Source organism: Scyliorhinus torazame, chromosome 8 (assembly GCF_047496885.1).
Source record: "Scyliorhinus torazame isolate Kashiwa2021f chromosome 8, sScyTor2.1, whole genome shotgun sequence".
Taxonomy (NCBI): domain Eukaryota; kingdom Metazoa; phylum Chordata; class Chondrichthyes; order Carcharhiniformes; family Scyliorhinidae; genus Scyliorhinus; species Scyliorhinus torazame.
The window spans coordinates 270767551-270780771 of NC_092714.1; the positions used below are offsets into that span (position 1 = coordinate 270767551).

The 13221-nt window shown below is 48.6% G+C and overlaps 1 protein-coding gene across 1 annotated transcript in view; it reads left to right on the top strand.

Annotated features, from left to right (window-relative positions):
- The window catches only part of angpt4 (angiopoietin 4), a 162782-nt gene that overhangs the window by 89028 nt on the left and 60533 nt on the right, over positions 1–13221 (top strand). Inside the window, exon 4 of the mRNA XM_072515312.1 lies at positions 4981–5213. Coding sequence (XP_072371413.1) covers positions 4981–5213 — 233 coding nt within the window. The remainder of the gene's footprint in view (positions 1–4980; positions 5214–13221) is intronic.

Sequence of the window (13221 nt, forward strand, 5' to 3'; positions counted from 1 at the left end):
CCAACATCACCACTCAGTAAGGATGTGTGTTGACTGTAGACAACATTGACAGAGTCAACAACCTGTCACCACGAGTGATCCTGCCGCTAATTGGAACCACTGTGCTGCCTGCATCTTGTAATTTAATATCAGACGAATGAAGGGATATTGGCTGAAGCCAGCCTAGACCATCTGAGATATATTAATGCCAGCTCCAGTATCAAGTTTAATGTTGATATCAAAGACTTTGGACAGGATTCTCCAATTGCCGACGGCAAAACCGCATTCGGTGACTGGCCGGAAAATCCCTTTTGACTCTGAAATCGAGGGCATCCCTGTTTTCGGATGCTCCGCCACCTCCAAAACGTCGTCATCAGTGAGTACGCCGCACGCCGTTGGAATGGCCTCAGGACGTCACCTGAAGGCCCTCCCCCGATGCTCCGCCCCCGATGGGCTGAATTCCTGATGGCGTGGATCGCATGTGGTCTGAGGTTTCATCAACCTCGCGTGGGGGCTGCGGACCGTGTCCAGCGCAGCCACAGTCGGGGGGAAGGGGCGGGGGGGGGGGGGAGCCGCTCTGTTGGCCAGGGAGGCTTCAGCTAGGGCTGGGGGGACTGGTGAGGGGTGGTCGGTCCGGGTGTGGCGAAGGGGGTATCTAGCAGGCCGGGTCCATGTGTGGCTGGCGTCATGTTGTACGTCGCGACCGCTGCAGGTGGCCACTGTGCACATGCGTGGCCACAAACCCGCCAATTCTCCGGCAGTATCAGCAGAGAAAGCCGGGGGATTACGTGGCTGCGCATCGGTGGCGTGCGCGGTGCAGACATTTTGGTCGTAAGGGCAGAATGGGAGAATCCAGCCCTTTAACTTGCTCTGTAACTGACCAATAGTCTGAACTTTTAACCACAAACTGCCCCTTGAAACTCTGGGTGCAAGTCTGTGGCCTCGTCCCGCCCAACTTGGTGTCGGGGCAAGCCAGTTGAATCTCATGAGAGCCCTTCATTGGGACGCGCAAAAGAGCTCACGGGATTGAACGGAACCTCATGGTGCATCACAATCTGGATCGCACTCTCGCTATGCGAGACCCAGGCGGGCATATTTAAATGAGCCAATAGTCCATTGGGCTTATATAAATATGTGCTCGCCCAAGTCACCCGGGCCCAGAATTCACCGATCTCGCCAGCGAGGCCTCAACCGGGTACAAATTCACAAAGGCATGAACCAGTCGTGATGGTGCCTCGGGGTGGTCTCGCTGGGGAGATGAGGCCCCTGGGTGGTGGGGTACTGGTCAGTGTAGTACCCTGGCACTCCCCCTGGCACCTGAGCACCGTGATACTTCCAGCCTTGGACTTTAGCAATTTTCTGTCCCCGCCACTTGCCAATGTGATTTGCCACTGATGCCGCCCCACGCCTCCAGGGGTGCGCTGCCAGCGGGAAACGGGAATCACAACAGCCGGAGAATTGTGGCCAATATCTCCAACGGTGCAGGATTCCCTCAGCACTGCACTACGATTGTCAGCCAAGGTTTTGTGGTCAAGTCTGTAGAGTGGAACGTCTCCCCTAGAGGTGAGGGCGTTACCCAACGTGTCATGGTGAGCGCAGTATTCTGACCAAAGAGCTCAGGAACTCAGAAACAAAGGCACTTAAATGAACTAAAGATACAGATCAGCCATGATCTAACTGAGTGGTAGAACAGGCTTGAGGGGTTGAATGGCCTCGTCCTGCTCCTGCTGCAAGAGTCACTGGGACAGAATTTCATGGGAGGTTTGAAAGGGAGGGAATGATGGAAAGGAGAATTCCTTGACCCTTAACCATAATCTCAGCAGAAACTCCAAGTTCTCTTCTGAGTTCCAAACCAAAGTTGCAGTGGGAAGTGGGATGAACTCGGAAGAACAATTCCATGGTGTCCGTGTTTGGGTGGAAGGGGTGGGAAGATACGGGTGGAAAGAGTGATTGTGAAAGCTGAGAGCCAGCACTTGGGTTGAACCTTGTGCGTGTTTTCCTTTCCAAGGCTTTTCCTTCCCACACCTCCAGGTCAGTACTCCTCAACCTGAAAACAAACCATTTCTTGCCGCAAAGCCTGTGTGTAGCTGCACTCAGTATCTATATCCAACAGGGCCCGATTTTAACTGTCTACGTGCGTGGGCTTTTGGAATGAGTTAGAATCAGTCCCATGTTAATGGAGCAAGTTTCCCGCTGAAGAAATTGAGTTGTCAGATTCATATTCAATGCAGCTCACTCTTTAAATAAAAGTTTGTGTGCCTTTGAGATTTTGCTGAGTCCCTTTAATTAAAAATGTTGAATTGTTTGCCCGTTTATTGAAGGTTTTATTAGGGAGTTGTATCAATGCCATTTCTCAACTTGGGCAGTCACTGTGGGAGTGAGTGAAATATGGAAGAGTCAACGTGAGTGCGTGTGTGTGAGAACATATGTGTTCCTGTGTATCCGCGTGTGTGTATATGCATGTGTTGTGTGTGTGTAAATGTGTGTTTGAATGTAAGTGTGTTTATATATGTGTGTACATTGTGCATGGTATTTTTGAGGAGGGTGTCTCTTGGTTATGCAGTTTGTTCTAACCATGTTGCCCTCAACTTAACAAGCTGCATATTTCTAAATTTGACCTGAATTCCTCATCTGTAAGGCCCCCCCCCCCCCCCCCCCCCCCGGCTCTGCAGATTCACAGGAACCTTTGTGCCTTGTTTGGTGTGAAACTCTGAACTCAATGAAGCTTGTAACAAACCGGGGGCAAAATGATTCAATTTGTGCTTCAGCTGATCAGATCTAATCAAAACTCCTGATGTTGGTCAGTGCTGCTCCAGAGGGAAAGTGAAATTCCATCTGTTATCATAACATGCATGAGCCCTTTGAACATTTTAATGTTCGTCAATAGATGCCAAAGCTGTACGCAGCGATCTGAGGGGTGGAAAAAACATGAGTTTGATTAATGAGGGAGCTGTGTCTGTGACTGTCCTGGGGCAAGTTGTCAAACCCAATTAAACAGAATTGCTGCCAAATTATCACTGGGACTTACACATCCCCAACGATCACGGGGTCGCGATTTGACTCATTGATCTGACATGAGGCTGGGACATGTCCCATTTATCAATATTTCTACCAATTAGCACAGTCTGTTATCACCTGTATATAAAATCAAACCCAAGAGCTTATAGATTGCGCGGGAGGGGTTAGTAGGTAAAATGGGACAAACAATATCAAGCTGGTCTTCTCATAGAATGATACATCAGAGGAGGAATCCATTCGGCCCATTGAGCTGCTTCCAGCCCACTGTGGAGAATTGGCCAACTCATCCCACTGTCCCTGCTCTTTTCTCATAACCCGGAAAATCTTTCCTTTTCAAGCAGATAACCAATTTCCTTTTGAAAGTTATTGTTGAACCTGCTTCTTGCACACCGTCCAACTGGGCATTTAGATTCTAACAACTCTCTGCATAGAATCAAAATCCCCTCAATCACCAATCTGCTTCTTTAGCCAATTGTCTTAAACCTGTGCCTCTTGCCAGTGTAAACAAATTCTCCAACTAAACCCTCATCGTTTTGAAGACAGGAAATTGGAGCAGAAACAGGCCACCCGGCCCCTCGAGCCTGCTACCTACCCCATTCAGTATGATCAGGGGCAATCTGTCTCAAATCCACCTGCTCCCTCATTGCCCTAGAATCCAAAAATCTCTCCAACGTACTGAACAACTGAGCATCTGCCACCCTTCAGGGATGGAGAATCGCAAAGATTCACAACCCTCTGAATGAAGACATGTCCCTCATCTCAGTGTAGGGGGGCTGTCCCTTTATCCCCAGGCTGTTCCGACTAGGCCTCGACTCCCTGGCCAGAGAGAAACAAGCACCCAGCATCGACCCTGTCAACCCTCTGAAATATGTACGTGCCAATGATCACCGGCCTCCACTGAATCTTCCCTTAACCTTCTGAGGCCTTAGGCTCGAATCGAGAGATTTCTTGGTAGCTGCATTTATACTGTTAACCTGGGCCCATGAGCTCATGCTGATGTTTGGATCCACCGCCATCAGCAAATCAAACAGAGTTTGGAAATTCTCCCATCTCATCCGTGGCAGATTTTGCTTTTCTCTCTAATGGGACACTCTAGATGGAGCATATCGGTAACCAAACCACTGTATCAATAAACTTTCTTCCGCTAAGACAATCCTACAATGGGACAAGCTGCAAACGGTAATAGTCACAGCCGCATCACTTGAAATTGTCAAGGTCCATCTTTAGGTTATTTCCGTATTGTAATCCTGAGGTGTCACTGAGGAGGCTTCTTATATAACAAAGAGGGTTATTGGAAACAACAATGAGATTTGACTCCTGGGTCCACACTGCCCTGACCTCTGTACCGAGGGCCCCACGCTTTTTCCCCATTGGACAGGGTTCACATACTCCCACGCGATAGCCCCCGAGAGGGTCACATGGCCATAAGACCATAAGACATAGGAGCAGAATTAGGCCACTCAGCCCATCGAGTCCACTCGGCCCATCGAGTCTGCTCCGCCATTCAATCATGGCTGATATTTTCTCATCCCCATTCTCCTGCCTTCTCCCCATAACCCCTGATCCCCTTGTTAATCAAGAACCTATCTATCTCTGTTTTAAAGTCACTCAGTGATTTGGCCAGTGAAAGGTTACCCCTTAAAGGGGCAATGCTACCTACCACACATATATAAGTATTTTATGATCAGGACTGCCATCTCAGCGGCTCATGCCTGGTTTAGCTCGAACTGACCATATAAATATTGGCGCAATATGAATGTTAGTCGGTGATAACCACACAACAGAAGTAGAAGCAAACTCTTCAGAGATTTCAGTTTCTATGTTTACGAAGAATGTTTAATTTTTTATCTAAAATAATGTGAAATTTATTACATATTCCTCTGCCTTTTCTCAGCATTAAAGTTAAATGTATATTAAATATGCAAATGCAGTGGAATGAGCTTCGGTTTAAACTGGTGATTTTAACTACAATTCATGGTTCAGACTTTTAGAGGGGAAGGTCTCCGACATTGAGGCCAGGCACCGCACTGAGCTGGGATCCATTCGGAAGGAGAAGGAGCTACTCCAGCAGTTAGTGACCCACCAGATCAGCAACATCAGGGAGCTGGAGAAACGCCTGCACACAGCCAGCAGCAACAGCAGTGGCCTACAACTGCAGCAGCTCCAGCTGGTCGAGACTGTGCGCCAGCTCATCAACCTGGTCTCCCAGGGCAAAGGTAAGGGACGGGGAGACAGGCAGGCATGTCCTGATGTCACTGTCTCACAAGTTGTTCTGGAGTTCCCCTTGTGATCTATCAAATGTCTCCGGGTGCTCCGGTTTCCGCCCGCAGTCCAAAGATGTGCAGGTCCCGTGGATTGGCCATGCTAATATTTCTCTTAGTGTCCAAACAAAAAGGTGGGGTGGGGTTCCTGGGTTATGGGGATAGGATGGAGGTGGGGGCTTAGGTAAGGGTGCTCTTTCCAAAGGCCGGTGCAGACTCAATGGGCTGAATGGCCTCCTTCTGCACTGTAAATTCTACGATTCTGTGAAATATTTGAGAACATAGGAAATAGGACTGGAGTAGGCCATTTGGTCCCTCCAGTCTGTTCTGCCGTTCAATATGTTCATGGTTGATGGACCTCAACTCCGACTTGCCACCTTTTACCTTGATTCCCTTCGAGTCAAATCTATCACTCTCAATCTTGAATCTATTTATTGACTGATGCATCCACAAGCTCCCTCAGAAAGAGAATTCCAAACATTCACAATCCCTCTGAGTGAAGAAATTTCTCCGGATCTTGGTCCTGACTAGGTACACCCTCAGAGGCAATAGCCGGGAGAGACTTTACAAGGGCACTCTCCATACCTGTAAAATTACCTTAAAGACAGAACTCTCGTGTACACAGCAACATTTATGTCCTTGAAAATCCCAAATTGCTTCACGTCCAATTAAATATTTTGCAATGTAGCGCTGCTACCATGTAGGGAATGCAGCAGCCTCTGTACACACAGCACAATCCCACAAATAGCAATGAGACAAACAATCGCCAGCAAGAAAGAACTTGCATTTCCAATGCACTTTTCACCACCTCGGGGAATCCCAAAGAGCTTCACAGCCGAGGAAGCATTTCTTTGAAGTGCAGTCACTGTTGTAATGTAAGGAAATGAAGTGGCCAATTTACACACAGCAAGCTCCCACAAAGAGCAATGCGACTAATGATCAGATGATCCATTTTTTTTGATGTTGGTTGAGGAATAAATATTGGCCAGGGCAGCAGGGAGAACTCTCCTGCTGTTCAGCATCATAATGCAATGAAGCGCCCCCACCTCCAAGAACAGGCCAGGCCTGGGTTCAATGTGAAAGGTGGAAAAGGGCTGTGCTTTTAAAAAGAACACAAGAGGAGACTTGATGGGGGAGCGTGTACAGTCATTGCAGTAAAAAAGTGTCATTAAACAAGGCTTGGGCAAGACTCAGAGTCAACATCACAAATAGACCCAATTGCTACGTGATTTTGCTGAAACTCATGTGATTTCTGAGACTGAATGCTGGACCCAGCTGTTTGTTCGATTCATTTTCCCACTGGCTGTCCCCGGGTAAACAATGGAATCCTTTGTTTTTCTTCTGAATGTTTCGGGTCAGTTTCGAATCTTTCTAAACCGTCTTAACTCCTTCACTTCCCTCTGAGCCTCCCAGTGAGAGAGCAGGCACAGGGTCCCGCACAGCACCAACATGGGGTGGCTTCACAGCTGTTCAGTGACCTTTGTACCAGCCTTGGACCTTTGCGAGTTGAAGAGTTTGCTGTCTGTCCCGAATTGAATGTGCACCCTGTGTCGAGATCTTTGCGTGTGCACTGGGGTGTGGCCAGGAAGCGTATGGCAAACAGAGCTAGAGCCAATACACAGCCTTGCTTAGTGCCATTGGTGACAGGAAAGGCATCCGATGATGTACCACTGTGCATCACTCTGGCCAACATACCATGGTGAAACGAGTGAATGACACTCCCAGTTTACTGTGTCAAAGGCCTTTGTCATGTTAGCCAGCACCGTATAGAAGTCCTTATTCTGATTGTGGGACTTGTCTTGAATTTGCCGCACTGCAAAGATCATGTCCACTGTACCCCGTCCTGCATGGAGGACACACTGTCTGGACACAGGGTCATCCAGGTGAGTCTCAATGCAAATGAGAACAATCCCTGCAACAGTTTTTCTCACTGTTCAGCGTGGTGAGATTCCACGCTGTTTGTCAGAGGTGGACTTGCTCCCTGTCCATTTGCCGAGATTAATTATGGAGGCTCCCTTGTCGTCTTGGGGCCCTGGTTATAGATTAGACAGAAGAGACTAGTGAGTTTCCTAACCATGTGAATCTCTGAAGACTTGAATACTTCAGGTGGGACGCCATCAGCTCCTGGAGAATTTTCACCGGAAGTTGTTTTAAGGCCTTTGTGACTTCTGCTTGAGAACGATTGAGAGTAAATTCTCCCGGAGTGTGATGCTGTGGACGTAACTCAGTGATATCATTGTACACGATGGATTGTGGGTTTAGGAGATTACTAAGGTGTTCTGCCCAATGAGAGTAAATCTCATGCCTATTTGTTCAGAGTTGATTACCATTGGCTAAGGGGATGGGTATCAGAGCATTGGTTTGGGGCCATAAGGTGATCACAGATCTTAATGTGGAGCCGTCGGGGCGAGATTCTCCGACCCCCTGCCGGGCCGGAGAATCGCCGGGTGCTGGCGTGAATCCCGCCCCCGCCGGATATTCGGCGGGGGCGGGAATCGCGCTGCGCCAGTTGGAGGGCCCCCCCCCCCCCTCACACCGGCGATTCTCCGGCCCGGATGGGCCGAAGTCCCGCTGCTAGAATGCCTGTCCCGCCGGCGAGAATCAAACCACCTCTCTTACCGGCGGGACAAGGCGGCGCGGGCGGGCTCCGGGGTCCTGGGGGGGGCGCGGGGCGATCTGGCCCCGGGAGGTGCCCCCACGGTGGCCTGGCCCATGATCGGGGCCCACCGATCCGCGGGCGGGCCTGTGCCATGGGGGCACTCTTTTCCTTCCGCCTTCGCCATGGTCTCCACCATGGCGGAGGCGGAAGAGACCCCCTCCACTGCGCATGCGCGGGGATGCCGTGAGCGGCCGCTGACGCCCCCGCGCATGCGCCGCCCGGCAAAGTCAGTTTTGCGCCAGCTGGCGGGGCACCAAAGGCCTTTCCCGGCAGCTGACGGGGCGGAAATCAGTCCGGCGCGGGCCTAGCCCCTCAAGGTTAGGGCTCGGCCACTCAAGATGCGGAGGATTCCGCACCTTTGGGGCGGCACGATGCCAGACTGATTCGCACCATTTTTGGCGCCGGTCGGCGGACATCGCGCCAATTGCGGAGAATTCTGCCTCAAAGTCTTTTTCGTTAGCAGCCTCTTGAAGCTCATTGGCCTTGATTTCCCACCGTTGGCTCTTCCTCTCCCTTAGTTTGGCCGGGAGGGTGTGTTGATATCTGGTGGTTCCTTGCTGGTGATTTCTTGCCAGATTTGTAAGATCTGTGGGCATCGTGCACTTTCTCCAGAAGCTTGACATGGTCATTGTTGTCAAACCAGCCCTGGTGCTTCTGCTTAACAAATCCCAGGAGCACAGATCCTGCGATGTAAGAAGCATCCTTTAATTTTTTTCCAAGAATCTTCAATGACAATAGTGTCCTCTGGGAAATCAACAACTGTTATGGCTAATTTGTGTTCCCAGTTCCTTGTCCATTGGATGTGTCTTTAATAATAATAATAATCTTTATGGTCACAAGTAGTATGGTCTACATTAACACTGCAATGAAGTTACTGTGAAAAGCCCCTAGTCGCCATACTTCGGTGCTTGTTCGGGTACACAGAGGGAGGATTCAGAATGTCCAATTCACCTAACAAAGATGTCTTTCGGGACTTGTGGGAGGAAACCGGAGCACCCGGAGGACCCACGCAGACACGGGGATTATGTGCAAACTCCGCACAGACAGTGACCCAAGCCAGGAATCAAACCCGCGTCCCTGACGCTGTGAAGCAACAGTGCTAACCACTGTGCTACCGTGCCGCCTAAGCACAGTTACATGAAGCTTCCTTTGTGTCTTGACTCTGTGTCAAAGAGCCTTCGATTTATTTTATCTTCAAAATCCCCGACAAGCCGATGGTCAGACCAGCATTCTGCATCTCTAAGGGAGTGAGCAGAACTCGCATCCTTGAGTTATCTCTGCCGTACAATAATGTAACCCTACAGATGGCGCTGTTTGGATCTAGAGTGCAGCCATATTGTTTTCAGTTTGTCTGCTTGCTGGAAGATTATGTTTGTGGTGGTTAGGTTAAACTCACTGCACTTGGAGAGCAGGAACTGCCCATTGGAATTTGCTATAGCAATACCATAGTGTCCTCGTACTCCACTCCATGTATTATAGTCTGTGCCTTCTCCGGCATTGAAACCACCACCACCCGGCAAACGCAAGCTCAGCATTTGGCAGGTTCTCTCACTGACTTTGGGAGGAGCATGGAGTTTCTTTCAGAACAAAGATTACATTTCCCCAGGCAGTTGTTCTTGCATCACTTCCTTATGGGTGGGAGACTTGGGCAAGATACCAGTGTAGCATCAAACATTCCACCTTCACTGTCTGAGAAATATTTGCCATATTGGGCGACCAGACAAAACCCCAACACTGAGGTTCTTGCAAAGAGTACCTGGCATTGAGAGCACGCTTGTCAGAGCTCAGCTTCGTTGGGTCGGTCATGGAGTTTTCATGGAGGGTTTCTGCCTACCAAAGGCAGTACTAATAGTTGTTTGGGTAATACGGAACGTGAGTGTTGCTGAAAAAAGAGACAAGTTGAAGTTTTTCATCTTATACGCATCATGACACTTCTCAAGAATACCAATATAAGGAAAAAGAAACAATTTATACTGTATGCAAAGAGAATGCTGATTGGTTGGAAAGTTAACTCTATTTGGTAGAGGCATTGCCATAGAGAATGCACCAGTTGATGGCGGCTGACAGTTAATTGTCAAACATTGTTTGAAATTTAAACCAAGCAGGTTGACCCTGATTGGTCAAGGCAATACCCTGGGAAATGAATCAGCGAACAGCTGGCACTTATTTTGATCAGCTGAAACAGACGCAACGTGTCTATGCATTCTTTCTGTCTGCAAAGAACAGGGCCCTGCGTATTAATATTTGCAGCTTCCAGTACACACTAATTCGTCACACTGTGAGCCCGACTGACAATCTTAAAATGGTTCTTGGCATAATTTTTAGTAGACTGAAGATTTTTTGAGCAAATGTTGTCCAATCGCGGAATCACATCTAATGTTGGACTCTGTGTTTTGAGTTTTGTCAGCACGGGCTGGTCGGGTACGGTCTGTACGTTGCCCGTTATGAATAGTAGCTGAAAAAGGTGTTTGATACAATTCACCAGCCTTAGGGACCTACATACCCTGCATCACATTGACACTGAAATTCGGAGTCCACGTTACTCATTTGTGTGATATATTGGCTTGGCGGCAGCATCCTGTTAGTGGCAAACACCACTCGTGTTGCTACCGTATAGTAGCAACATAAAGCAGCTAGCTTCACCTGTTGCTCAAATGTTTGAGATATCTAGTCCTCCCGGGATATTCTGAGGGAGACGCGGCATTATTCAGGGTCAAGGGTGATGGCCTTCAGGCCCATTCATGGGCTTGTGTTTTATACAGCATAAAAATTGTCGTTTTCCCCTTCCATCAGCATTCTTGCAAAGTGTCCTGATGAGTGCGAGGCAAAAAACTTTGACTGGTCGCTCTGTTTTCAGCCAAGGCAGTACTATACAGTCAGCTGAGCACAGGAACCCACAAAATCCGATATCACAAACTTGGATATAAAGACAAATCGAGACTTGACCTAATGTCACACATGAGACGTCACAACCTGGACTATAACCAATCATTTCTAATTTTTGTTTACTTGCCGAAAACTGACCTGTCGAAGTGACAGGAGAATCCATCATAAATGTATGGGCAAATAATTAATAATAAAATAATAGTGTCATAAGTAGGCGTACATTTCTAGTGCAATGAAGTTACTGTGAAAATCCCCAAGTCGCCAAAAGGGATTCTCCTGTTCAGGTACACGGAGGGAGAATTCAGAATGTCCAATCCACCTAACAGCACGTCTTTTGGGACTTGTGGGAGGAAACCGGAGCACCCGGAGGAAACCCACACAGACACGGGAAGAACGTGCAGACTCCGCACAGACAGTGACCCGAGCCGGTAATCGAACCTAGGTCCCTGGTGCTTTGACATAACAGAGCTAACCACCTGTGCGACCGTGCCACGTTAGACAGTGTTCTACTGAACATGGAGCTGAAACTCTTGTCATTTCTTTTTGGCAAGAATGTTCAATCTGGCCAGGGGTCAAGTCTCAGTTTGCACTCAGTATGTAACGTAGGGTTTGGCCCAAGAAAGAAATTACATTAGAACAAATTCCTAAGCAACAGTTGCAAGAATAATAACAATGAGGCAGAACATAGAAAGTGCAGCAGCTTTTATTTATTACCACATGCTCACACCGATTGCGTTCACTCCCAGGTTTCTGACATGATGCATTATCTTATCTAAATCATCGTTGTAAGACAACCTGGAGTTCAGCCACTGCTCACACAGTTTGGGTCTGTGAGAATCTTTGTTAGGCTGGTGTGTCTTACCCAGGTCCGACCTGGGGATGAACTTCATCACAACAGTAGACGTTCATTGTGGTGAAGGTCAAAGGGATTGGGAGAAAGCTGAGGTTATGAGTCTCATTATCACAAGTAAGGTTGGTAGCGAGAGATAGCTCTGGGCTCACGTGATCTCCTGGACAAGTCCCGTTTGCCTGAGTGGGCGGGAAAGGCACTTTTCAGTGTATGTTTTCAGTTATTGACCCTGGGTTTTTATGGGTTTTTTAACCTTTCCGAGGGGATATCTGTGTAAGTGTGTGTGTGTGTGTGTGTGTCGGGCGGGGTGGGGCTACTGTGATTAATGGTAAAAGGTGTCTAGCCATGATGCCCCAGCAATAACACGTGTGGGCCGGACTTAGTGGAACAGCTATTATTTTCCCGGTGCATACCTTTTACATGTTCATTCATTGATGAACATAGAAACATGCAGTAAATTCAGAAAATACATGAAATACGCAGCAGGTCAGCATCTCCTGTAGCGAGAGAAACAGAATTAATGTTTCAGGTCAATGACCTTTCAGCCTGCCCTGAAATGTTGACTCAGTTTCTCTTTCTACAGATGCTGCCAAACCTTCGAGTCTTCCCAGCGCCTCCTGTTTTTGTTTCAGATTTTCAGGATCTGCAGTGTTTTGCTTTTGTTATATAAATGTGCAGATTTGCCGCTGCCTTTCGAACAGTCCTGAGGTGAAATTATTGCAGGTTTTCCCTTTTCTTTAACTGGTCTGGTCTACACGTGACTCCAGTCCCACCCGAAGTGCTTGACTCTCAATGTCCTCCAAAGACCCATTCAGTTGTAAGGACAGTGGCGATTGCTGAAGGCCTACCACTGCCTTCCCATGGGAGCTAATGTTGGGCAATAAATGTGGTTCTGTCGGCTATGCCAACACAACAGAACAATGAAAAGGATGAACACATACACCATCTGGTCGACTGTAAGGCGCTATAAATGATTGAGACCACTTTGATTCAACTGTTGCAGCTACTCCCATGTACTTTAGTTTGACGTGCATATTGCAGTTTCTAATTATACGCAGTTATTGACCCAAATGGCAACAAACGCCATTTCCGCCAGCTGGCGGGGCGGAAATCCCTCCGGCGCCGGCCTAGCCCCTCAATGTTGGGGCTCGGCCCCCAAAGATGCGGAGCATTCCGCACCTTTGGGCCGGCGCAATGCCCGTCTGATTGGCGCCATTTTTGGCGCCAGTCGGCGGACATCGCGCCGTTGGGGGAGAATTTCGCCCATGGATTTCACACGGGCAGGAATGGGTTGTGAGATGTTCCGGGGTTCAGATGCTTTCAGAAGAATAGGGAGGGAGCCTCAGCCCTTGACGTTGTCCAACAGGTATGAGGTACTTGCTCCCTGTGTGGATGAGGAAGAGGGCTGTAGGGAGGATGCGTTGACTGACCACTGCACCGTGGTACAGGAAGCCATTCAAGAGGGGGGAGCAAAAAGACAAGTGGTAGTTGTAGGGGATTCTATAATTAGGGGGATTGATGGCATCCTTTGTAAGCCAGATCGAGAGTCCCACATGGTATGTTGCCTG